The sequence below is a fragment of the Erithacus rubecula genome (assembly GCF_903797595.1).
Source record: "Erithacus rubecula genome assembly, chromosome: 6".
NCBI classification, from domain to species: domain Eukaryota; kingdom Metazoa; phylum Chordata; class Aves; order Passeriformes; family Muscicapidae; genus Erithacus; species Erithacus rubecula.
Genome location: NC_136688.1, coordinates 58,704,595 through 58,730,246, shown reverse-complemented (window position 1 = coordinate 58,730,246; position 25,652 = coordinate 58,704,595). Strand labels below are relative to the sequence as shown.

General features: G+C 58.7%; 3 protein-coding genes across 9 annotated transcripts in view; 1 reads left to right on the top strand and 2 right to left on the bottom strand.

Moving 5' to 3' along the window:
* The window catches only part of NIN (ninein), a 57,249-nt gene extending 56,319 nt beyond the window's left edge, over positions 1–930 (bottom strand). For 5 of the 7 annotated variants that reach the window (XM_079307807.1, XM_079307802.1, XM_079307805.1 and 2 more), the window contains exon 1: positions 808–930. The gene's annotated coding sequence lies outside the window, so the exon portion shown is untranslated. Of the gene's footprint in view, positions 1–607; positions 685–807 lie in introns of those variants that run through there. The other 2 variants (XM_079307803.1, XM_079307808.1) reach the window with 2 other exon arrangements.
* A 4,888-nt stretch (positions 931–5,818) lies between these two features.
* On the top strand, positions 5,819–11,095 carry ABHD12B (abhydrolase domain containing 12B). Its single transcript, XM_079309353.1, has 13 exons — positions 5,819–5,967; positions 7,499–7,626; positions 8,014–8,116; positions 8,199–8,318; positions 8,620–8,650; positions 8,798–8,843; positions 8,934–9,063; positions 9,263–9,303; positions 9,510–9,589; positions 9,712–9,794; positions 10,285–10,363; positions 10,495–10,619; positions 10,967–11,095. Exons 1-13 carry the CDS (start codon positions 5,867–5,869, stop codon positions 10,986–10,988), a joined length of 1,089 nt encoding a protein of 362 aa, XP_079165479.1. The 5' UTR covers positions 5,819–5,866; the 3' UTR covers positions 10,989–11,095.
* Positions 10,927–23,661, bottom strand: PYGL (glycogen phosphorylase L). The gene is made up of 21 exons (XM_079309352.1): positions 23,538–23,661; positions 22,228–22,480; positions 20,709–20,810; positions 19,348–19,426; positions 19,050–19,153; positions 18,464–18,595; positions 17,769–17,880; positions 17,612–17,694; positions 16,588–16,731; positions 16,371–16,463; positions 16,036–16,182; positions 15,452–15,615; positions 15,254–15,368; positions 14,545–14,646; positions 14,320–14,467; positions 14,166–14,224; positions 13,440–13,581; positions 13,076–13,283; positions 12,866–13,000; positions 11,801–11,867; positions 10,927–11,707 (listed from the first exon to the last, which is right to left on the bottom strand). The coding sequence occupies exons 2-21, from the start codon at positions 22,468–22,470 to the stop codon at positions 11,519–11,521; spliced, it is 2,568 nt and encodes an 855-aa protein (XP_079165478.1). The 5' UTR covers positions 22,471–22,480; positions 23,538–23,661; the 3' UTR covers positions 10,927–11,518.
* Between the last annotated feature and the right edge of the window lie 1,991 nt (positions 23,662–25,652).

The window sequence follows — 25,652 nt, the reverse complement described above, 5'->3', positions numbered from 1 at the left end:
GAGGAACATGAGCTGGATACACCCAAAGTGTCCCCCACCCAGCCAGCAAAATCCCAGCACTGCATCCTCCCGGGCTGTGGATTTTGGCTTTCCTGGCTGCCAGCCTCCCTCCAATCCCTACAGGGATGCTCCAAGGGAGACGGGCCCACGGTGGGTGACCAGACAGCAGATGCTGTCTGCCACCCTGGTGACAGCCACAGCTCTGCCGATGACAAAACAAACGCTGTTATTAATTCCTCCAGCCACAGCCGGCTGCTTCCAGGGCTCAGCCCGGGGAGACCGGTCCAGAACCCGCTCCCAGCGTTTGGAGCATCTCCGGGATGCAGCCGGGATGAGGGCGAGGGGCACCCGGTACCTGTCACCTCAAGGTACCTCGGAGCGACCCTGGGGGGTTTAGGCGTGGATCCCACTCACAGACACGGCAGAAACCGCGATTCCCTAATCCACATCACCCCCTTCCTCCAGCACCTCCACACTTCCAGCACCCCATTCCTCCAGCACCCCATTCCTCCAGCATTCCCCCTTCTCTCCAGCACCTCATTCCTCCAGCATTCCCCCTTTTCCCGCAGCACCCCCCGCCCCCAGAGCCCCTTCCCCAGGCACCCACCTCGCCGCTGCGCCCCTTCCCCTCCGGCCGGTCCCTTCCCGCACACGCGGCCGCCGCGCCGGGAAGGGACGGGAAGGGGCGGGCAGCGCCGGCACCGCCCGCGGAGGAGGGACCGGGGCGGGCAGCGCTCCCCCCGCACCGGAGCTGCGTGAAACCCCTTTCCCGTTCCCCTCGGCCACCCCCGTGCCCCCGGCTCTCACCGCTGCCGGTGCCGCGGGCGCGGCGGCGCTGCCGGAGCGCTCGGAGCGTTGCGGGGCCGGGGGAGGCGCCGCGTTCAAATGCGGCCGCGTTTATTGGGCCGAGGCTCGGGGGCGGCCCCGGGGGTGCGGGACGGCCCCGGGGCGGGGGGACCGGCGGCCTTTGTGCGGCACCGCCCGGGAACGCCCCCCGGCACGGGGAACAGCTCTGGGGGTCTGCCGGGATGTCCCGCGCCGGCGTGTCCTCTCTGTTCTGCACCCCAACTCCCCGCTGTTATGGCCCCTAAGGTGGCATCACCTCAGCTTCCCGTTGTCCTGCACCTCAGGACAGTATAACCATCGGTCCCCAAAGTCCTGGTCCCCCGGGTGGCATCACGTCGGTTCCCATCATCCTGCACCTCAGGGCACATCATCCCATCTCCCCCTGCAGAACCCTCCCAGGTTCTGCACCCCTGGGTGGCATCAGCCGAGCTCTCCACTTCCTGTCCCCCAGGATGGGACCACCATGGTCACCACTGTCCCCATCTCAAAGTGGCATCACCCGACCCTTCAATGTCCCGTCCCCCCAAATGGCATCATCACAGTTCCTGTCATCGCACTCCCCAATGTGGCATCACCCCAGCTCCCGATGTCCCGTCCCCCAGGGTGACATCACCTCAGTTCCCATCATTCTGCACCCCACGGGAACATCACCCTGGCTGCCTGCTGCCCTGCACTCCAGATGGCATCTCCCCAGCTCCTCAGCGTCCTGTCCCCCAGGGTGACATTACCCCAGCTTCCCACCATCCTGTCCCCCCAGAGTGGCATCACCCCAGCTCCCCATTGTCCTGTCCCCAGAGGGTGGCATCACCCCGGCTCCCCATTGTCCTGTCCCCCAGGGTGGCATTACCCCAGCTCCTCACCATCCTGTCCCCTGGTGTGACATCACCTTGGTTCTCATCATGCCACAAGCCGAATGGACACCACTCTGAGTCCTTGATGTCCTTTACCCCAAAGTGGCATCACCCTGGCTCCACACTGTCCTGTCCCCCGGGGTAGCATCACCCCGGCTCCACATTGCCCTGCACCCCAAGGGACACGGCCCTGCAGCTCCTCATTGTCCCAAAAAAACAGTGGCACGTCACCTGGGCTGTCCCACGCCTGAAGGTCACAGCAACACATCGCTGTCCCCCGCCCTGGGGACACGGCACCGCATCTCCCTGCCACCCCCGGGCCTGGGGGACAACACCCTGTGTCACGGTGACAAAGGACACCTGCAGTGCCCGTGGCATCCACCCCTTCCACCACCTCAGCCCCAGTGGTGGCCCTGCGCTGTCCCACCCGTGGCCCTCACTCGCTTTCGGGGGGTCACAAATCCAGGAGCCATCCCTGGGGCGGTGACACACAAGCCGCAGGCACCAGCAGAGCTCCAGCCCTCGTTTAAAGCCCGGGCTGGAGCCGGAGCCGCCGCCCGCCCACGCTCCTGCTCAGCGCCAGCCGAGCCGCAGGGAGCCGGCGGTCCCCAAGGCTTGTGGATGCTCTGCTGGATAATAAGGGGTTCCACCCACGCTGCAACCCGCTCTCCAGCAATTGCATGACATCATTTTGTGGCTTTTTTTTGTTGGTGCAAATGCCAGGGGCGAGATGGCTTTTTAGCCTTCTTCCTTTTTTCAAGGTGGCTCTGCTCTGGGGGTTCAAGAAATTTCGTGGGGAGGAGAGAGTGGAACACGAAAGCCTCGCACAGGGGGTTGCATAAACCTCGCTCAGATCGTAAACCAGGCTTAAAACCCCACGAGATCACACGGCGGAGCCGGGCGGGTTTGCCGCTGCGCAAGAACATCTGGGACGTGTGCGGTAACAGTGTAAAAAGCTTCAAAAGTACTGTAATGAAATATTGTAATAAAATATTTAGGGGTAGCTCTGCTGCGCGTCACTGCCACCTGGCCCAGGGCCAGCGCTGTGGCTGTGGCACATGTCACCGTGTCCCCAGCAGCCAGCAAAGCCCTGGCCAGGGATGTGGCCATGTCCCTGCGGTGACAGAAGCGAGGCAAGGTGACTCCAAAGGGAAGGGGCCCTTGGCGAGAGGCTTTGCCGGACAGATGTCAGCAGCCGTGGCTTTGTGCCGGCCAAGTGCTTTTTGTCTCGGTTTTTAACATTTGCCATTTTTCTCCGCCGCTTTCTTCTGCTCTGACACTTGCCGAGGGTTTTTCTTTCTTTCCTTTCTCCCTCTCTTTCCACATTTGCTTTTCCATCCCAGGTTCAAACACTTATTCTCCGCGTATTATGCTGAAGTTGGAACCATCTGGTGCTTTGTTTTGTTGCGAGCCCGGCGAGTGCCAGGACCTTTATCCCCCTCACCCTCCTCCTCCTCCTCGCTAATCCAAGCGACAGCCCCGAAAAATCCCCCCCGTCCCCCAACAAAGCACACGCGTGCAGGGCTGGGCGATGGGGACAGGCAGCACGCTCAGTGTCCCCATGTCCCCACCCCACTGGGATGTGGAGCCCCCCGCCTCGGCAGCGCTGGGAATCATCCCACTGCAAATTCCCGACTCATTTTTAGGACCAGCTGTTAGCAGAGGCATCCTGATTTTATTTTCCCATAGGAGAAAAGCGTGTTTCTAGGGAGCCACGGAGCCCGGCCAGACACGCCTGACTATTTTTGGAACCCCCTTTTCCAGAGAGCAGCTGCGCTCCAGAATGGCATTTACAGCGAGGAAGGAAACCTCGGCTCACGCTGTCACAAAAATCGTGACACGTGGGAAACACCGGGATTTCTGGACATCAGATGGATCCACGGGGCTGGCACAGAGCCACCCAAAATCAGGGTCAGCGGCTGCGCAGGCAGTGGGTGACCCCGGTGCGAGGCCGTGGGTGCAGAAACACCCTCCCGGCTTGGCTCTGGCTGCTCCGTCACGCTTTCCTTCCCATTTTCCCCTGAACAATGGGATGCTTTGTTCTGGGGCGAGGAAAAGTCCGGCTGCCGCACGGGGAGCTGGGGGGGAGCTGCTCCTGCATTCCTGGGCTCTTTCCAGCTGTGCCGAGCTGGGCACAGGAACCCCTCACCCCGGCCAGGACACGGGGGAAAGGGACATAAAATAGGAAAAAAAAAAATCAGAAAAAAAAAAAAAAAAAGGCCATTAAATCATCAGTAAAGCATAAAGGAAAAAAAAGGAAAAGACGCTGTAGGAAAAAAAAAAAAAATCTGGAGGGAACCTCCCCATCTCCCAGCTGGTGCCGGGAGAAGTTTGGAATGACATAAGGCCAAACTTTGCTATTTTTTGCACAAAACAAAGGCGAGCCCTGCTAACCGCAGCGGTACCGCCGCTCCCCGGCCGCGGCTCGCTGCTGCCATCCCACGTCCCGCTCCCAGCACCGCCTCCCGCTCCCGATTCCCTTGTAGGATTTTCCCTTCAGCGCAGGAAATCCTCGTGTTTTCCGCGTTTGCTGTGCTGGCTTCTTATAGTAAGAAGTATTTGGGTTGTTTCTCCATCCTGGGGAGCTCTTTGTGCTCTCCAGCTCCGTGCCAGCCCCTTGCAGCCCTCGGGAGCTCCACACCTCTCTGGCACCTCGCCCATCCCTGTGGGCATCAAACTGGGCTCGCTGGGGATCACCCCTCCCATCAGCTCCGTGAGAATTCAGCCCCAGCGCTCACTGGGAGTGGGGAAATGCTGGGGGTGGAAGGGAAAAGCTCTTTCCTGTGAAAGCAGCTGGGTGTGTTGGCCATTTCCCCCATTCTCCTGCCCCTGTGGCATGGGAAGAGCAGCTCAGGGTGGCTTGTGCCACCTGATTGCAACAGCAGCTGATGGGGAGCACGCAGACACCAGCTCACAGCCCCGGTCTGGCTGGACCTGTTTGTTTTTGCATGTGCATTTTGCTGGTGAGATAGGGTTAGATAAGATATTGGGAAAGAATTGTTCCCTAGGAGGGTGGGGAGGCCCTGGCAAACATCACCCAGAGCAGCTGTGGCTGCCCCTGGATCCCTGGAAGTGCCCAAGGCCAGGCTGGACATTGGGGTTTGGAGCAGTAATAGTGAAAGGTGTCCCTGCCCATGGCAGAGATTAGAATGGGATGGGCTTCAAGGCCCCTTTAACCCAAACCATTCCAGGATTCTGTGATTCCAATTCAGGAAAAGCAGCACAGGTTTTACTTTGGAGGGCAGATGGATAAAAGCAGCTCCAGATGCCAGCCTGGGTGGCTGCTCCTCTGGGAAAAGATTTGTCCCCAGCCCTCCCACAGTTGATTTATGGGGTCCCTGCTGTGGGCCCCACTGACAGGTGAGGTGATGCAAGGGATGGCGCTTCCAGCAGCACATCCTCCCACACCTGGCAGCCTTTCTCAGAGGATTCTGCTGAAACAGGGATATTCCTTTCCCACTGGGAAGTTTCATCCTGGAAAGGTGCAGCTGACTCATCCTGACAGAGCTGCAGGTGGGAAGCTCAGCTGAGAGGGGAACTTTCCACCCTTCCTGCTCAATCCTAGGGACACCAGGTTTAATGTCAAATCATTTAAAAAAAAATATTTTTTAACCTGGAAGCTTTCCCTCTGTTCTTGCCCGTGGCAAGGCTGTTTTCCCTGGTGTGTCACCTTATTGCTGGTTCCATGCTCCCCCTGGCTTCTTTTGGGGGACACAGCATGGCACATTCTTTAGGGTCCCTTCTAAACCCACCCACCCTTGGGTCACAGGGGACTGCAGATTTTTTGGGGTCTCATCTAAACCCACCCACCCTTGGGTCACAGGGGGTTGCACATCTTCTGCGACCCCTGGGGGCTGAAGATTTTTTGGGGTTCCCCTTAAACCCGCCCGTCCCTGGGGAACAGCGGGCTGCAGATCCCCTGGGGGACAGGGGACTGTCACCCTGATGGCGTCCCTTTAGACACGGTCACCCCTGGGGGACAGGGGCTGCGGGTGGCCCTGTCCCCGTCCCCGTCCCTGTCCCCGTCCCTGTCCCTGTCCCCGAGGCGCGGGTGGGCGTGTCAGGGGCGTAGCCGATGGGCGTGGCCTGGTGAAAGCGACACACGGTCCATATCTGGGCGTGTCCCCGTGACGTGGGCGTGGCCTGTCGGCGCTGTCGGGCGCGCAGCGATGCGGCGTCGCGGCGGGGACGGCGACAGCGGCGACAGCGGCGACAGAGGCGGCGACATTGGCCCCGGGCGGGGCATGGCCGGCGCGGCTCGGCAGGGACGGTGAGTACTCGCCACCGTGGGGACAGCGCCGTGGGGACAGCGCCGTGGGGACAGCGCCATGCTGCCCCAAGCCGCGTGTCCCCGTCCCCGGCCGTGTCCCCTGTCGCTTCCACGCGCTGTCCCCCGTGCCGTGGCTCTGTCGCCGTGCCGGGGCTCTGTCGCCGTGCCCGGGCTGTCACCCCGTGCTCCCGTGTCCCCGCGCTGTGGCCTGGTCACCCTGCTGGGGCCATGACCCCGTGTCTGTCCCCGCTGCCACCCTGTCACTGTGGCCATTCCCCCGGATCATCTCGCCAGAACGGTGACTCCGTGCTGTCCCCATGTCACCCTGCCACCACCGTGACCCCGGGCAGTGGCCCTGTCCCCATGTCACCCTGTCACACGATCCTACCGTGTGGCCGTGTCGCACCCCCCCGCGGTGCCGCGCTGTGGCTTGTCACCCTGCTGTCGCGTTTGTCACCGTGCCAGCTGTCGGAGGTGCCCTGTCCCCCCGGCCGGTGCTCACCTGCACCAGGTGTTGTGCAAGGGCCGGGCTGAGCCGCACTTGAGCAGACCGAGAGCAGCACCCGACAATTCCTGCAGGGCCCGACAATTCCTGCAGCCTCTCCAGGGCATTCCTGGCCGCTCCATCCGTGTGCCCAGCCCCGTGTTCTGGGGGATAACTGGGATTTGAGGAGCTGCCCGTGCCTCCAGCACAGCTCTTGCCATCCTGCCCCATCCCAGGAAGGGTGTTTGTGCCATCACACCCTTGTGCAGTCCTTCCTTAGGGCCTTGCAGCGTTCCCAGGGCAGGGAACGGACTGGGATGTGCAGGGAGGATGCTCATCCTGCTCATGTGCTGGCAGGGACTGAGCCGTGCCTGGCTCCCATCACAAACCTCTGCCCTAAATCCCTCAGACTGGTTTCCCCATCACCATTAGCCCACAAGGGAGGTTGATTCTGGAAAAGCTGCAACTCTTGGCTTTCCTTTCTCACCTGGGGGGGCTGGGGCTGTGTCTCAGTGCTGCAGAGAGCAGCTGGATGTGGCCCCCAGCCCTTCAGAGCAGGGCACTGGGGGACATCACCCCAAGCACCTTTTCCCACCTTCCTCCTTGTTATTGCAGGTGTGGTGCTGGTGGCACTGGGGACATCACCCCCAAGCCCTTTTCCCACTTTCCTCCTTGTCCCTGCAGTATTGCAGAAGCTTTAATGCCAGGCTCGGGGCCACATTTGTGGCTGTGCTTTTCCAGCCAGGACTCGGGATGTTGTCACAGAGTATCGGTTGCTCCTTATTGCTGGTTGGACTTGCAGCTCCCAGCCCTGGCACGTTCCCTGCCCTTCCTGCCTCCCTGTCTGTGGGAGGGCGTGGGAGACCGAATCAGGGCTTTTGTCACCCTCTCTGTGCTCCCCACCTTGTCTCTGTCCCCAAAAGCCAAGCACAACACTGGAGCTGTATCCACCCCTCGTGGCTGGGATCGGGGATGGGGAGGCGGCTCTGCTGCAGCCCGAATCCCTCGGGATGGGAGGGGATGTGCTCAGCAGTGCCTCCCCTGCAGGGCTCGGCGTTCCTGGCTCCCCGGGCTGCGGGCTCTGCTCCTGGCCCCGCTCCTCACCTACGTCTCCGTGCCCTTCCTGGTCCGCTTCTTCCCCAGCGTGCTCACCAAATTTGTCTACCTGAACTTCCGTGAGTATCCCAGCCGGGAGAACCCTCACAGGGATTCAGCTGCCTGTGCAGACCCCCCAAAACATGGGTGGGACCAGTGCTTATCCAATTCCTGCTGTGCCGTGGGCTTGCAGAGGAGGCTCAGAGGGATCTTTCCCCGTGTTTTGCAAGCTCTAATAACGTGGTGTTGCCAGCCCTGTTTCCTGCCTGCAGTCACAACACGCCCAGGCAGGCTCAGCATCAGCAGGGCTGGAAATTTGGGTGGGAGGAGGCAGCAGAGGGCTGAGCTCGCCTGCCTCAGCATGGCCCTCGATAATTTAAATCAAATAAAACGCTGATTTAGAAAGAATTGTATAAAAAACAGCTGGGTAGGAGGATTCTGGATGATGGCTGTGATTTCTCCATCAGTGGCCTTCCCTTTCTTCGTGGATTTTCGGCGGCCGGAGCTGCTGGTGAACAACACCATCAGCCTGTACCTCACCACCGAGCCGGGCGTCACAGTTGGCATCTGGTGAGCAGGATGTCCTCAGTGTGCCCTGTGGGACAGCAGAGTCCTGCTGGAGCCCCCCAGGGTGACCCCAGTGTCCCCCCAGGCACACGGTGCCAGGCAGCAGAGGGGCCGAGGCGCAGGGCAAGGACCAGCGCTGGTTTGAGGAGGCTCTTGCTGATGCTCACCCCGTGATCATCTACCTGCACGGCAATGGGGGCACCAGGTGAGATCCTGAGCTGCTGCTGCAGGGCCAGGAGCAGGGCAGGATGGCTGCTCTGGGGTGAGAAGCAGCAAACTCGATGCAGCAGCCAGCAGTGCTGCAGGGCTGGGCTGCTGCCGTGGGCTCTGACCTCAGCAGTCAAGGAAAAGCCCTATAAAATAAAAGGAAAAGTCAAAATGCACCCACCCCACAGCATCCAGCTCTTCCCTGCTGGGATAAGTCACCCTGGTTCCTCACCTGCACTGGTTCTGGAGGGGAAGGTCCCTTGGGGGCTCCCAAGCTCTAACCCTGTTTTCCCCCTCAGGGCTGCGAGTCACCGTGTCCAGTTCTTGAAGGTAAGTGGTGGCCCGTGGGGACACTGGGGACTGCAAGGCTCCTGCTGGCTCTGGGGACCCCAGAGAGCCTGTGCAGAGTGAAGGGGCCATGCTGGGGGTCCTGGTGTGAATCCCCCACCAGGACATAACTCAGTGTTGCTCTGACAGACGATGGGGGCTGCTGGCTTCCACATCCTGGCTCTCGACTACAGAGGTAAAGTTGTCCCTCTGTCTCTTGCTGGATGATCCTCCTCTTGGGGACTGTCCCCACCAGGGTTGTGACACTGAGCTGTGTCCCCCACAGGCTATGGGGACTCCACTGGACACCCCTCAGAGAGTGGCTTCACCACAGATGTCCTGGCACTCTATGACTGGGTGAAAGCACGGAGTGGGAACAGCAGCATCATCTTCTGGGGACATTCCTTGGGGACAGGGTAGGTGCAGAGGGTGGGATGGGGGCACACCCTGTGCCCTGTGACACTGCTGCCAGACTGGTGCCACCTGGGAATGGACCAAGGAGCTGCTCCTTGGTAGAGACCCCTGCAAAACAAAATGCAGCCAACGAGGGGAACCTGAGGGAGATGTGCATCCCCCCTTTGCTGCTCTCCCTCACTGTCACCTCTCCTGTCACAGGGTTGCCACCAATGCAGCAAGGAAACTGCAGGAGGAGCGAGGTGAGGGCCAGAATGGATGGATGATCCCCCAGACCCTGAGGCTCTGCACTGCCCTGATTTTGGGGGATGGGGAGCCCTCCCTATCCTCCCTACTGGGATGGGGACATCTTGGCCCCCCTGCTGTCTGGGAGGGGAGTGTGGCAGCAGCCTGGCAGCAGGGACAGCCCCTCAAAGCCATGTCCACTCCCTCCTCACTCTGCTCTCAGGGGTCCAGGTTGATGCTGTGGTCCTGGAGTCTCCCTACACCAGCATCCGAGATGCAGCTGCCAACATCCCCATCACCAAGGTGAGTCTGGGGGCTCTGCCCCTGGGGTCCCCCAGCAGGGACAGCCCCAGTTTCCTGGCTCTCCCCTCCCCTCACAGCTGAATCCAAAGCGTGGCTCAGATTCCCAGACTCTCTCCCTGCAGATCTACCGGCAGTTCCCAGGTTTTGAGTCCCTCATCCTGGACTCCATGGCTCGGGCAGGAATGTTCTTCCGCAGCGATGAGAAGTGAGTTCCTGCTGGGAGGGGCACAGCAGAGCCCAGGAATGATGCCAGGGAATGAATGATGGGAATGATGCCAGGACCACCTGGCCAAGGAGAGGTGTCAGTGACCCCACTGAAATTCCTGCACTCCTGTGTTTACCCAGCTTACTCATACTTCAAAAGTGACTTTTTATTTACATGATGCCAGGCATCAGTTTGATGATTGGGCAAAGTCCACAAGCCACCATCCTTTTTTTGGTGCTCCTGTTCCTTGTAGCACACAGAGCCTGCCCAAATTCCGTTTGATTTATGGCTGCTTTTGAAACCTGCTGACCCTGTAATAGGGGGTTAAGGTGATTAGGGTGCTGCCATGGCAGGGAAAGCAGCACAGGCATCACTCAGGTGGGCATGAGGAGGGTCAGGGTGCTGTGGGAATTTTAACAGGGGCTGGGGAGGCTCCTGGGATTCTCTTGGCTCCAGGGAGAGTCCTCAGGGCTGTGTTTGCTGCCCACAGTGTGAAGGTGCTGGGCTGCCCCCTCCTCATCCTGCATGCAGAAGATGATGGAGTCCTGCCTCCAAAGCTGGGACGCAAGGTGGGCACCTGCCAGCTGGGCTCTGAGCCTGGCTTTGGAAGGCTGAGGTGGCCAGAGAGGGGATGGCCATGCAGCAGGAGGGGGTTGGGGTCCCCTGCTCGTGCAGTAACCACACTCTAACTCTGTGGCAGCTCTATGAGACAGCACACAAAGCCTACAGGGACAAATCCAAGGTGAAGTTCATTACCTTTCCTGAAAAGCTGGGCTTGGGCCACGACTACATCTCCTTCAACCCAGAGCTGCCTGCCCTGGTGAAGTAAGTGCTGCTCCACAGAAATGGGGGGGCACAGGATGAGCTTTGGCCTCTTCTTCCACTGGCCTCTCCTCCTGCAAGCTCAGACTTGCCTGCTCCCTGCTCCTTCCCCTCCCCACGCTGATTGCTGGCATCACTTTCTAAACTCCAGTTGCTCCCCACTGCCCTGAGCCTGTCCTCAGCCTGGGTGGCTTGGGGAGGTGGCTCTGGGGACACCGGCTCCTCTTTGCCCTGGGTGCAGAGATGCTCCAAGCCCAGCTCAGCCCCGCATGCAGGGATCACAAATCAGGCTCTGACACAGCACAGGAGGGTCAGTGACACAGTGTAAGGTTTATTACATCTTGTTGCAGAGACTTCTTAAACAAGAAGTGATGCCACTTGCTGCCTGCACTGATCCCACGCTCCCTCAAATCCACTCCAGGACTCCCCCCATGGCACTGAACTTACTGCTGTAAGTAATAAAATCTACTGAGAAACTTTTTAGTCACCCTCTGCCTCCAGGAGACACTGATGCAGTCTGGGCCACGACTGGGAGCATCCCACAGGACACTGGTGGGGGTACACGGCCCCTATCCTGCTGCAGCAGCCCCTCTGAGCGTGCTGCCCACCCAGCCCTCCTCCTGCATGACCACTGGCAGAAGCAAGCCCAGCCCTAATTTCATCCTCCAGCAAACCGCCCGCTCAGGGCGGGGCGGAGACTCCAATGGCACTTTTTTTTTTTTTAATTTTTATTTTTACCACCTAACGCAAGCAGCAAGGCGACGCCGTTTCGCTTTCCACACGGGACACTTAGTTATAAAAACCCCTCCCCCTGTGCCCACCCTTGGGGAAAGCCAGCAGCAGCAGCGAGACAGAGACTCAGACAGCAGAGAATTGTACAGCGCAGGGGCGGCCGGCTGTCCCTAGGCCGCGGTGCCGTTGGGGGTCTTGTCCTGCCCCCCGTCCCGGGGCTCGTTGGGCGGGGGGATCTTCAGGTCCGAGGGCTCCACGTGCCAGATGTCCCGCGCGTACTCCTTGATGGTGCGGTCGCTGGAGAACTTGCCGGCAGCCGCGATGTTCCTGATCACCATCTTGGTCCAGGCTTTGGAGTTCTGCAAGGAAAGGGGATGGGGTTAGGAGCAGCGTCCCTCCCTCTGAAATAGGATTTTGTGTCACTGCTCTGTCCCGCCCGGGCTGGCACTCACCAGGTACAGCTCGCTGACCTTCTCCTGGCACTTGACATAATCTTCGTAGTCTGCAAAGACTTTAAACCTGTGGCAGGGAAGGAAGGAGCAGTTAAGATTAGGAGAAATAGGAATTTAGGGGTTAAACTAAAGGTTCCTGTTACTTGTAACAGTTCCTTTACTTTGTTTCGGTGCAAAGGAGAAATCCCCACCAGATATTCACACAAAAGTTTACTGGCAAAAACAGAGCAAATTTAGGAAATTTTGGCAAAAGGAGTAAATACTGAATTCAATGTAAAACCACTTATTGTAGCATTCCTTAGCATTAATTTAGTATTAAGCATTTACTTAGAATTTATTTAGCATTTGCTTAGCCCATTTAACTGGGAAACCTTTAAAACCTTAAGATAATACATTACTCATAATGCTCCACGAAGGGATTAAGAGAAGAGAGAGAGAAAGATGGAAAAGACACAGCTACCAACTCCTGGGTGGGTGAGGCACGAACTCCGAGGAAGGCACCAGTGCGAGACAGCGGCCATAATGCCCTCAGCCCCTTTTATATCCGTAGCCCGTCGTGGCCCCGCCCCTTAGACGGGACTTCTGCTCGCTCCACTAATCAGCGCTGTTCCCGTGTGATTGATTGGGAATTCGGCCAATCAGAGGCTCGGTTAGCACAACCCGCGCATGATTGACAGCTCTGCCAGGCTGAGGGATTTGGGCAGTGCCTCAGCAGAAAGCCAGGCCGGACCCCAACCCCACACACACAGAGGTGCCCCAAAAACCCCAAAACACTCCAGACATCGATCTAATCCTGTCTCTGGCAGGTATCCTCCAGCACAAAGCCTTCAGTCAAATAACCCCTCCCTAAACTTTGCTGGTAAAAAACCCAGAGAAAACATTTCTGCAATGCCAATGCCCATGGCTGACCAGTGCTCTGGCCAGGAAAAGCCTTGAGATGGCTCAAATCACCTGGAAGGCATTAATGCGACAATGGCCATTTGTGCCATCGAGGGGCCACATCCAGCCCTGCTGTGGCCACGGACAGACCCAGCCCAGGGGAGGGACGGTGCCCTGGCGCCTCACCTGTCATGGTGGAAGAGCATGTTGACCACGTCGTTGAAGAGGTTGGGGTCTTTTGGGGAGAAGAAGCCACTTTTAATCTGGTCCACAGCTTGTTTCAGCTCGGGGAGCCGATCGTAGTAGAGCTGGGCGTTGTACCTGGAGGGAAGGAGGCTGTAAAATGGAGCTGCCCCAGGTACCTGAGCTGCACCCTGTGCCACCCTCAGCCCTCACCCTTTCTTGTCCAGCTCCGTGACATCCTCCACCCTCATGCCAAAGATGAACAGGTTTTCCTCTCCAGCCTCCTCAGCCATCTCCACGTTGGCTCCATCCATGGTGCCGATGGTCAGAGCCCCGTTCAGCATGAATTTCATGTTGCCCGTGCCCGAGGCCTCGGTGCCCGCTGTGGAGATCTGCTCCGACAGGTCGGTGGCAGGGATCACTGCCAACAAAACACACGGTGGAGTGACCAGCTTTGGGTTTGGTGGTGACCAGCTTTGGGTTTGGTGGTGACCAGCTTTGGGTTTGTTTCCTGCTGAAGTGGCAGCCATGGTTTTGAGGCACACCCCCTCCCCACAGCATGTCCCACCCAAGGTACCTTTCTCTGCCAGGGACACTCTGTAGTTCTCCAGGAAGATGACCTTCAGCTTGCTGCCCACCATGGGGTCGTTGTTGACCACCTGAGCCACGGCGTTAATGAGCTTGATGATCATTTTAGCCATGTGGTATCCTGGGGCAGCCTGGGAGAAAAGGCACAGGTGAGCCAGGAGAGCTGGTGCCAGGGGCAGGTGAGGCACACCCAGCTCCCACCTGTCCAGGGAACAACCTGTTCATCCCTGTTCCCATCACCTAATCCACAATATTTTTGGGGGCTTCCATGACCACAGATGGTTGTCCAGACCCCACCCAAACCAGTGCTACTCCAGTGCTGCTTGGACTTCATGGACATGAAACCATGGAATTGTTTAAGTCAGAAAAGCTCTCTAAAATCATCGAATCCAACTGTTCCCCCCACACTGCCAAGGTCACCACTGACCCATGTCCCCAAGTGCCACATCCACATGGCTTCTAAGTTCTTCCAGGGATGAGAGCTCCACCACTACCCTGAGCACCCTTTTGATGAAGAAATTTTTCTAAAAATCCCATCTAAACCTCTTCTGGCACTGCTTGAGGCTCTTTCCTCTGTCATGTCCCTGTTCCCTGGGACTGACCCCTGCCAGCTGCACCCTCCTGTCAGGGAATTGTAGAGATGTGACCCCATGAGACATCTGCACCACATCCAAGGACTTCCTCTAAAATCTCTGAAACTCCTGACCCAACTTACCTTGCCTCCAATGATCACCGTCCTTGGCACAAACAGCTTTGCAGGATCCCTCCTGATTCCTGGAGGAAGCAGCAGTGTTACTGTGGGACAGGGGCCACAGGGGTGCTGCTGCAGCCCTGGGACACTCTGTCCCCTCGGGGGCACGGTGGCTTACGGTTGTACATGGTGATGATGTGCAGGCAGTTCATCAGCTGCCGCTTGTACTCGTGGATCCTCTTGACGTGCACGTCGAACATGGAGGAAGGGTTGATCTTCACCTTGTACTCCTTCTCCAGGTACAGTGCAAACTTCACTTTGTTCTCCTGGGCCAGGGCAGGACCACGTCAGCCCCCAGGCAACACCCACCCAGCTCTCTGCTCCCCCTGCCCACGCCCCTCACCTGCTTCACTTTGGCCACCTCCCGGATGAAGAGGTCGTCGTCCACAAACTTGTGCAGCTTGGTCAGCTGGCTCAGGTCCCGCACGTAGTCTTCCCCGATTTTCTGCAACAGGAGCAAGGGCACGTGCTGATGGTGGGATGGCTTGGGATGGAAGAGATCTTGAACATCATCCAGGGGCATCTTCCACTATCCCAGATTGTTCCAAGCCCTGTCCAACCTGGCCTGGAACACTTCCAGGGGTTCAGGGGCACCCACAGCTTCTCTGGGCACCCTGTGCCAGGGCCTCTCCACCCTCACAGGGAAGAATTTATTCCCAATATCCCATCTAACCCTGTCCTCTGGCAGTTTACATCCATTCCTCCTTCTCCTGTCCCTCCATCCCTTGTCCCCAGTCCCTCTCCAGCTCTCCTGGAGCCCCTTTAGGCCCTGGAAGGTGCTCTGAGCTCTCCCTGGAGCCTTCTCCAGGCTGAACAGTCCCAGCCTGGCTCCAGAGCAGAAGGACTCCAGCCCTTGGAGCACCTCTGGATTCTCTCCAGCAGCTCCACATCCTTCTGATGTAGACTCACAGGGCTGAAGGCAGCTCTGCAGGTGAGGAGCAGAGGGGCAGAATCCCCTCCCTCAGCTCCTCAGGCACCCAGAGGATGTAACTGGCTGAGGTTCTCCCTGCCCCTGGCTCAGTCAGTGCCATGGCTGCTGCCCCCAGCGGTACCTCAGCGATGAGCTCGGCCAGCCCCGGGTTGCAGAGCAGCAGCCAGCGCCGCGGCGTGATCCCGTTGGTCTTGTTCTGGAACTTCTCCGGCTCCAGCTCTGCAAAATCCTCGAACCTGCGAGGGCGCCACAGCTCCAGCTGTGCCCAGCTGGCACCATCCTTTCCCTGCAGGAACCAGCACCTCCCTCCCTCCCTCACACTTGAGTCTTGACGATCTCGGAGTGGATCTTGGCCACGCCGTTGACGGCGTGCGAGCCCACGATGCAGAGATGCGCCATGTTGATCCTCTTGGTGTCGCCCTCCTCGATCAGGGACATCCTGCGCAGCCGCTCCACGTCGTTGGGGAACAGGGACGCGATGTGCTGGTGGAGACAGACGGGGGGTGACGTCAGGGGTGTCCCCCACCATTGCATCTGACCCAGGACCCCCCCCAGGCTGCCACACCAGAAGGGTTTGGGGACACACACTTGGCCACTGAGGCCATTTTGGCAAAAGCCTCGTGTTGTCAAAACAGCACTCCCAACATCATCTTTCCCAGCATGAATTCAGCATTTAGGAAGCAAAGAAATGCCAGCTCTCAAGTCCCTGAAGCAACAGGTGAAGGAAGCCTCAACAGTCACTAACTGCAGGATGGCAATGTGCTGGTGGGAAAGGGCTTCCCTCCACATCAACTCCTCAAAATGGCAGCTGGAATCCCCCAACAGCCATACACCCAACACCATCAGTTTGTGCATCCCCTTGTCCTGACAGCTCATCCCTGTCCCCCCTCTGGAGGCACTCACATCCAGGTGTCTCTGGTTGATCTCATAGATGATCTGCAGGTGCCTGGGGAGCAGCTTCTCCACCAGGTCCACGGGCCAGCGCTCCAGGGCCTCGGGAAGCACCGTGTGGTTGGTGTAGGCAAAGGTCCTTTTGGTGATGTCCCAGGCCTGGCAGGGCAGAGCCAGTGCTCAGTCACACCTCAATTGCCAGAACCCACCACGCCCAGCAGCTCCTCCCAGTCCACACCAGTTAAACCCAGCCTGACTGCTCCACATCATTCCAGCAGCCACCAAACTGGCTCCTCCACCATGGGCAGCTGGGTACAAGTGGAGGAGACCATCTGGGTTGTCCCTACCTCATCCCATGGCAGCTTCTCAATGTCCACAAAAATCCTCATCAGCTCAGGGATGGCCATGGCGGGGTGCGTGTCGTTCAGCTGGATGGCAACCTGGGAGAGCAGGGTGGCACGTGGGGACACAGGGGGGACACTGGGAGCCCCACAAACATCTGCATCACCTGGGAGGTGTTGAAACGAGCTGCAAGGCAGAGGTCAGAGCAGCCCTGGCTCGTACCTGGTCGGGGAAGGAATCAAAGACGGTGCGGACACTGTCGGTGCTCCCGAATTTGGACGCTTTGAAGCGGCGGATGATGTCCTGCAGGGTGGCAGCCACGACAAAGTACTCCTGCTTCAGCCTCAGCTCCTTGCCTTCAAAGAACTGTGGGCAGAGGAGCAGGAACTGCAGGATTCCCACAAGATTCACTGCACTTCCCTTCCTGGGAAGGTTTTCCCAGGGTGTGACCCCTCCGTGCTTCCTCCAGCATCAGGTGCAATCCCAAGCTCTTCTTGCTTCCCAAATTCCAGCACAAGGGTTTGGGATGTGCTGGTACAAACAGCTGAGCACTGTCAAAACCTGTTCTCTGTGGTTTGCACTTTTTTGGCTGCAAGGAAAGGTATCAGGACAATGGAAGGGAAGCCTTAGGAGCTATTTCCAAGACAAGGATTTAACCTCCATCCATGCAGCACAGAGCATCAGCCTGCTGGTCTGCAAAGGAAAAGCTGCAGGAGACAACCTCACCACTGGAACTGCAGTGCCCCCAGATGTCCTCAACAGCTGGGAAGGCTGGAGGAGGATTAAATGGGAAAAACACCCTAAACAGGCTGCAGAGCAAGGAGAGGCTTGGTTTGTAGCTAGGCAAGGGTTGTGTGTCCCATCACACCTCTGCACCAGCTTGGCAAGAACTCCCAGAACAAGAAGGCTGGGGTGCAAAGAGCAATTTGAGGCACAACCTCTGATCCCAGGGTTGCAAAGAGGCCACCAGGGTAACACCAGCAGCAGTATGCCTTCACATTGTATTCTGAGACTGAAGGAACGTTTCTGCAGCAGGACCTGCTCATCTTCCCCTCACTTGACCCCCCTAAATTCCCTCCCAAGCCTCCAAACTCCTCCCAACCCCTCAAAACCTCCCCTGAACCCCCAAATTCTGCCCAAATTTCCCCCCATCCAAGCCCTGCAGGCAGCTTAAAACACAACTAAAAACATCTCTGCAGCACCCTGGAGTGCGGGGCTGCTCCATCCCTAAAACACCACGACTCACGTTGTCGTTGGGGTAGAGCACCCGGGAGATGTTCTCTGCCAGGTTCCTGTCCAGCACGGCCTGGATGTAATCCCCGACGTTGACTGGGGAGGAGCAGAGGGAGGAGGTGGGCGTGGGACCCTCTGAGCCCTCCCCACCCCGCCCAGCTCCCGCTTACAGTCGCGCAGGTTGAAGTCGTTGGGAGCGCGGGCTGACCACAGCCGCATGGTGTTGACGGTGTTGTTCATGTAGCCGGGCACGGGGGTGTCGTAGGGCAGCGCCAGCACCACCTGTGACACCCCCAGGACAGCTGGAATTGGGTTGGGATCCCCCCAGTGCTCCCCCTGCAGCCCCTCCCATCCCACAGAGCCTCCAGCTCGGGGCTGAGCTCAGCGTGGTTGTGTGGGTGGGATGTTCTTGGTATCCCTGTGGCTCTGCCTGCTGGTTGGTGTTTGCCACAAGTGCTCAGGGCATGGAGAGGGGCTTGTAAACACCAGGAGCAGCTTCTTTCAGGTTTAATTTAGAGCTGCACATAGCAAACAGAAGCTGGAGCTGCTTTTGGTATTTCATAGAAGCCCAGAATGGTTTGGGTTGGGAGGGAGCTTGAAGTCCACCTTGTTCCAACCCCAATCCACTTCCCACTAGATCAGATTCCTCCAAGCTCCATCCAGCCTGGACACTTCCAGGGATGGAGAACTTGGCTGCAGATATGGAGCAGTTGAACCTGTCCATCTCCTCCCCACTTTGCCCCACCGCTGCCTTTTTCACCCCAGAAATTCTGCAGGACTCATCCCTGGGGTGCAGCCAGCCAGGGAGAGCCCCCCAAAGGACAGCACAAGCCATGCAAGGGACACTGCTGTCCCCAGCCCTTACCTGGGTGTCGATCCACTTGGCACCAGAGGCAGAGTGCTCCACCCGGCCATAGAAGTGCACGGGCAGCATGTACTCAGGACGGGCCTTCTCCCAGGGATTGCCATGCCTGAGCCAGTCATCAGCTTCCTCCACCTGCCAGGGGGACCCAGGGCAGTGACAGGGACAGCCAGCCCTGCACGATGGCTGGGAAAGGCTCTGCCTGCTCATGGCAAAGGGGAGGATGCTCTGTCTGCCCTAAACTTGGATTTTGGCCCTGAACTCTGGGCTGTCTGTGCCTTCCATGGGGATGGGGACAAGGTTTCATTAATGCACTGCTGATGTTGCATTTTCAAACCAGCCTTATCCCCCACCCTGCTCCATCCTCACACACTCCAGGCAGCCCTGAGCAGCTTTTGGGGTGGCCCTGAGCAGGGAACAAAAGATGGATGCTGTGAGCTTGCACTGATTGAAGAAATTCCATTTGCTCACTAGAACATCTGCTGAATCTGAAATATCACAGCAGCAGCCTCCAAGCTGAGGGAAATGTCTGTCTAAAGGGTTCCAGCTGTGCCAGGGGACAGTGAGGGTCACACATCTGGATCCATACCTGCCACCCATCCCGGATTTTCTGGTTGAAGATGCCGTACTCGTAGCGGATGCCGTAGCCGTAGGCTGCCAGCCCCAGCGTGGCCATGGAGTCCAGGAAGCAAGCTGCTCAGGAGAGGGGAGAGCAGTGAGCTGGGCCCTCCTTGGAGATGCATCCTTCTCCCAGGAGCCAAGGCCAGCAGCCACCCAGCACCTTGCCCTGTGCTAGGAAGGTGGAGCAATAACTCCCCAGGATTAGCTATGTCCCACAGTGGATGTAAAGCCCTCAGGGATGTGCCCCCTCCTGGGGACTCACTCACCTGCCAGCCTGCCCAGACCCCCATTGCCCAGCCCAGCATCCTCCTCGATTTCCTCCAGCTCTTCCATGTCCAGCCCGAGCTACAGATGAGAAAAAGGAGAGGGGCTGGAGACTCTCAGAGTGTCCAGCCCCACGGAGGGGAGGTGTTGTTGGCACACACTCCCTTGCAGGTGGGCTCCAGGAGGGCTGGAAAGGCATTAATTCCACATGACCCATCTCTGCAGGTGGGACACTGTGATTTGAACCCAAAGCAGCTGCTCTGCCCCTCAGCTGTGTCTCTGTGCCATGTAGAAGCCATCTCCCATGTCTAGAGTCACAGGGGTGAGTGCACAGGTTTTACAAGGGACATTCACACCCTTGATCTCTCCAAAGGCAAGATGTGCAGCTGGGGGGCACCAAACTGTAACCAGGGTTCCAGACACTTCCAAGAGCTCTGAGAGCTTATTCCCAGGCTGCTCCCTCTCTCTGTGGGGCAGGCACTAGGTTCCTGTTCCCCCAGCACCCCTAATCCTTGAGGCAGCCACCCAGCTGGAATATTCCTGCACTGCCAGCACCCCTATTCCCTGGGGGAAGGCACCTGGGTGCCATCTTCCTGCTCCCCCAGCACCCCAATCCCTTGGGGACAGGACCCAAGTGTGTTCCTGCTCCTTCAGCACCTCCATCCTCTGGAGCAGGCACCCAGCTGCCTTTCCTCCCAACTGCAGGCATCACCCTTTAGTGTGAGAAGCATCTACACCCCTTTTCCAGGGAAATTTAAATTTTCCAGCCTATGGATGCTGTAGGAGGAAGTGGTTTTGCTTATGCAAAACTCCTCAGGGAGCTCAGGTGGAGACCTTTGGTCCATTGCCCTGCCCTAATGTCCCCTGGTCACAGCAAGTGGGGATAAAAAAATATAATCTCCCCTAAAAATAAGTTCCTCTCCTTTGACATGTTTGCACAAAAGCTGTTCCTGTTCTTGTGCAACCACCCTGGCCACATCTGATGACATTGAACACGAGAGGTGACAGGGTGGGGACAAAAGCAGCCCTTTGATAACCCCAGTGCCACCTGGTGCCAGCACCCAGCTGGGCTTAATTCAAGGTTTTATTCCTCCCTGCCACTGATCATGGATATGAACAGCCTCACCCACAGAACCACCAGTTTCCTTCCAGGGATCCTGCTGCATTCCCCAGAACACAGCAGCCAGGCTGGGCAGCTCCAGGCTTTTCCAGGGCAGGCTCTGGAGCAGCCTTTATGCCCAAAGTCATCCCCTGTGGCTCAGGGAGCAGTTTGCAGCCAATGTACCAAACCATCAACATTCCCAGGATCTGGAAAACATGGATCCCTCCCAATCCATGTCCTCACCCCTGGTGGGATGCTCACCTGGTAGACAGCCTCGTCACAGGCATTCTGCAGCCCCAGGTTAATCATGGTGTTCTGCAGCGTCCGCCCCATGTAGAATTCCAGGGAGAGGTAATAAATCCTCTGGAAGAGAAAAGCACCCCGTGGTCACCTTTCCCAGGGCTGGAGGAGGCTCCCCTGGGCTCCAGAAGCTGCTGTTGGGTGATATCTCAAAAACAAACAGGGAAAAACCCAGCTCTCAACAGAGCAGGGTGGTTTGCCGCAGCAATTTCAGGGCTGTGGCTGCTGTGGCTCTCCTGCTCTTTCCCAAACCGGGAAGATTGTTTAATTTGGATGAACCCCCTTGTCCTGTCCCAGGGTGGGGACAGCTCCAGGATGGTCACCCCATCCCTGCCGGTGGCAGCACCAAGCCAAACTTTAAAGAGGAGCCGTTCCCTAAAGTCACTCCGGGCTGCAAAGCCACCGGAAAACCGAGTGAGCCGCCGCTGCCTGCGGGGACATGGGGACATGGGGCTTCCTCTGCTGTCCCCTTGCAGCAGGGGACACTCTCCCGCTGACACCGCGCCCGGGCCGGCCTTGTGTAAGCCGAGCCCCGGCGTCAGCACCGGCAGGTTTTAAGGAAGGATTTAGGCTGGGGGAAGTCGCTGACTCGACAGCTTTCCCCAGGACCTGCGCGGGGTCGGGCCGGGGATGGAGGTGGGAGAGAATCCTGGAGACCTAAAATGGTTTGGGTTGAGAAGGGACCACAAAAATCGTCTCGTTCCATCCTGCCACGGGCTGGATGTGCTGGGCGGGATCCACTGGGATCTACTGGTGTGACTCCAGCAGAGCAGGGAGCAGCGGCTCCAGGCAGGCTGGACGGGGGAGTCCCAGCTCCAAACCCTACGAGAGGCTCCTTTTACACAACACGGGGGAGTGCTGAGCTATCGCGGCTGGCACGCTCCCAGCGAGGTGCGGGCAGGGAGGAAATTGATGCCGACAGGGACATCCAGGTGTCAGGAGGGGGATTAGGATTTAATCCCCCCGCGGCAGAGCCCGAAGCGAGCCAGCGGGACGGGCGGCAGCGCAGCCACTCCTGCACAAACCGGATCTCTCACGCTTGGCATCACTTGTGTTAAACAAGACCTGTTTGCGGTTGGCTTCGGGTGCCTTTAAGCCTTTCCAATAATTCCCCCGGGAAGGCTTTGGAGTTGGTTTTGGTAGACAGCACCCACGCCGGCGCCGCGGGACAACAAGCGGCGTTCCCATGCCCTGCACCCCGCTGCCGGCCAAGCCGCGCTCTGTTTGTTTTGCAGAGCAAAGGACAGTGGCCTCGCTTGGTAAAGTCCAGTCCCTCCTCTCGGAAAAGTTACCGGAACAGCCCTAAATCCATGAAAAACCGAGCCCCGCCAATCCCTCTATCCCAGCGCCGAGCGAGCGCTCACATCCACGGGGTTCCCATGGTTCCCACCCCAGCCACAAGCCAGGATCCAGCCGGGGGGGGTTCCCAGCACCCCGCCCCGCACGGAGGGGCTCCCCCCTTCAATCCCACCGCTCCCACCTTGGGATCCTTCTCGTAGTAGTACTGCTGGGTGCGGATCCAGCGCCCCACCAGGTGATCCCGCACGGTGTGGGCCAGGGCGAAGTAGTAATCGCGTGGGGTGGCCACATTGCGGTCCTTGACCAGGGTGAAGTGCAGGTGCCGGTTGAAGCCCCGCTTCAGCTCGGCCACGCTCTCCGCGCCCACGATGCCGCGGATGCTGATCTGCTTCCGCCGCTCCTGGTCCGACAGCGGCCGCGACATCGCGGCGGGGCTGCGGGGACACGGGCGAGGGGGACACGGACACACGGGCTGCGCTCCGGAGCCGCGTTCCGCCTCCGCCCCGCGCTGGCACCGCCCCGGGAGGGGACGGGAATGGGGACGGGCCCCGCGAAGGGCCGCCCACGAGTGGGGCGGGAGAAGCGGCACCGATGGGGGGAAAAAGGGGGGACACCGGGGATGGGTAGAGGGGTGCAAAGGGGGAAATCCCGGGGATGGACAGAGCGGGGTGGAAATGGGGGAAATCCCGATGGGCAGAGGGAGGTGCAAAGGGGGGACCCCGGGGATGGACAGAGGGGGGTGCAAAAGGGGGGATCCCGGGGATGGACAGAGGGGGGTGCAAAAGGGGGGACCCCGGGGATGCTCGGAGGGAAGTGCAAAGGAGGGACTCCAGGAACGCGGCCCGGGGGCCGCCCCTTGGCGGGGTCTCAGAGGGGTGTGCAAAGGGGGGACCCTGACGGTCATAGAGAAGGGAGAGGGACCCGGTATGTTGAGAAGGGTGTGCAAAAGACAGGAAGAACCCGCAGGGGCACAGAGGGGTCTGCAAAGGTGGGGGGGTGAATCCCGGGGGTCTCAGAGGGATGCGCTAAAGGGGGACGGTGGGTCCACGGAGGGATGTGTAAAGGGGGGCGGTGGGAGCACGGAGGGATGCGCAGAGGGGGACGGAGGGATGCGCAAAGGGGGTGTCCCGGGCAGGTGCAGAGGAGGGGGCCGGGGCCGGGGCACAGCCGGAGCCCCCCGGGCGGAGCTCAGCCGTGCGGGCGCGGTCACCGGCACCCAGCGCTGACCCAGGCAGTGACCGCCCCGGCAGGGACCGCCCCAGGCGGGGCCCCGCCCGCGGGACAGCCTCTCCCGGAGCACGTACGAGGAAGATGCTTCTCTCCGGGCCCGGAGGGAAAGCCGGGAGAGTCGTGATGTGTCCCCCCGTGTCACGATGCATCCTCGTGTCACCGTCCCATCCCTGTGTCCCGATCCACTCCCACTATCCCGACCGCCCCCCCGCTCCTCCCCGCAGCATTTCCCGGCCCCCTCCCTTTCCCCCCTCTCCTCACTATTCTCTGCCTGCCCGCAATCCCTCTGGAAATGGCGTGGGATCTCTTTCCCCGGGCTCCGGGCTGCGCAGCTCCCCGCACCGCCCCGCCCTGCCCGCAGGACCTTGCCCTGCCTCCGCTTCCTCCCAAGGGCAGAAATTTCCGATATGAGCTTCCAACGCAACACTTTCTCCTCCCCCGCCTCCTCCTCCTCCTCCTCCTCCTTCTCCAGCCATGGCCCCGCAGCCTTTCCAGGCTGTTTTCCGTGTGCTGGGCTCATTCCCAGCAGGGTGGGCAGTAAAGCAAGGAAATGGGATTCTGCCCCTCTGCCCTACCTGCAGTCCTGCATCGAGCCCGACATCACAAGGATGTGGAGCTGCTGGCGTGAGTCCAAAGGAGGCCACAGAGATGCTCCAAGAGCTGGAGCCTTTCTGCTCTGGAAGGGCTGGGAATGTTCACCTGGTGAAGAAAAGGCTCCAGGGAGACCTTATAGCCCCTTTCAAGGTCTAAAGGTGCTCCAGGAGATCTGAAGTGGGACAAAGATCTGGAGTAACAGGATGGGGAAATTAATGGCTTTCCCTTGCCAGAGGGCAGGGTTAGATTAGATTAGATCCATGCACAGATCCACACGCAGAGAGAAACAGAATCACACGATCACAGCGTGGCTTGGGTTGGGAAGGAGCTTAAAGATCATCCAGTTTCACTCCCTGCCAAGGGCAGGGACACTTTCCACTAACCCAGGTTGCTCCAAGCCCTGTCCAGCCTGGGCTTGGACAATTCCAGAAATGTGGCAGCTACAGGAACCTGTGCCAGGGCCTCCCCACCCTCACAGGGAAGAATTTCTTCCCAATAGCTCATCTTAATCTCCCCTCTGTCAGTGTAAAACCATCCCCCCTTGTCCCATTGCCACAGATGCTCTGGCCCTGGGCTGTTCCCTGTGCTGTACACGGCTTACAGGCTGGTTTTACACGCTGCAGGGAAAATGCAGTTTCCTGTATCTCCGGTGTTCTGGGCACATTCCCACTCTGCAAAGAACAAGCATCCTTCTGAGATGCACTTCATCCATTAGCATTTTCTTCTTTAGCCCTGGACTGGAGCCCGTGATGAGCTCAGAGGCTGCACATTGAAAATCTCTCCTGAGTCACTCTGGGAAAACAGAGCAGGCTCTGATATCCCAGCAGTGAGTCCTTCTCACGGCCCTGGCAGAACTGTCCACGCTGTTCCCTTGGGAATGGCTCCCCCTCCACTGACCCCTCATTTTGGCTCTATTTCATCTCCCTGGGGAGATGGTGCTCTGTATCCAGCCTTGGTCATTCCTCCCTCCTTCCAGGGATGGGGCAGCCACAGCTTCTCTGGACAACCCGTGCCAGCACTTCCCCACCCTCCCAACCAGGAATTCCTTCCTCAGGTGGCTTCCATGGCCCCCTTGCTCCCTTTGACTGAGTTCTGTCTGCTCTCTGCTGCTGTCTCTGGACAAGGACAGTGAGGGGGTGAAGGGAAGTGAACCAGGGGCACTGGGAGGGTGTCTTGGGTTGCAATATATAATACATAATATATAATATATAATACAGTAGTCAGCAATGTGAATTCTGTCCCATCTGCTGACTCGGCTGGGGCAGTGCCCCTGATCTCCTGGCACACATTCTCTGCTCATGGGCCATCTTTAAACCAGCTGGGCAATCATCTTTAGCTTCCCACAGCCCATCCTCCCTCCAGCAGATATCTCCTGTTCATGGCCACACTGAGTCCCAGGGCATGGCTGAGAAAATTCCATCATCCCACTGGGAGATGCTCCAGCCAGGGCAGGAGCCAAGCCTTTCCTACCCAGAGAAAAACTGACATTTGGGACACCAAGGCACCTTCTTTCCACTGGATTCCAGAGGAAAACCAGAGCCTTGCACATCATCCCTGGAGCTTCAGAGGAAACTGCCCCTTCTCCAGGAGCACTGCTCCAGCTAAGCCACATCTGCCCCTGCAGGAGGATGCAGCACCATGGAATGGGACTGTGCCACCACCCTGACTGACTGACTGTGCCAGCTTGGATTCTGACTCTGGCAGGGCTGGGATTGTTCTGTGTAATACTGCATTGCTAGTTTAATTGTCCTAGTAAAGAACTGTTATTCCTAATTCCCCTAT

Excerpts from the sequence above, each read along its gene's own strand:
- ABHD12B (XM_079309353.1), top strand. The coding sequence starts at position 5,867 with ATGCGGCGTCGCGGCGGGGACGGCGACAGCGGCGACAGCGGCGACAGA. Across the intron at positions 8,651-8,797 it reads ACCGTGTCCAGTTCTTGAAG|ACGATGGGGGCTGCTGGCTT; the intron begins GTAAGTGGTGGC and ends TTGCTCTGACAG. Across the intron at positions 10,620-10,966 it reads GAGCTGCCTGCCCTGGTGAA|AGACTTCTTAAACAAGAAGT; the intron begins GTAAGTGCTGCT and ends ATCTTGTTGCAG.
- PYGL (XM_079309352.1), bottom strand. The coding sequence starts at position 22,470 with ATGTCGCGGCCGCTGTCGGACCAGGAGCGGCGGAAGCAGATCAGCATC. Across the intron at positions 17,695-17,768 it reads CGACTTCAACCTGCGCGACT|TCAACGTCGGGGATTACATC; the intron begins GTAAGCGGGAGC and ends GCTCCTCCCCAG. Across the intron at positions 13,284-13,439 it reads AGTGTCCCTGGCAGAGAAAG|TGATCCCTGCCACCGACCTG; the intron begins GTACCTTGGGTG and ends TTTTGTTGGCAG.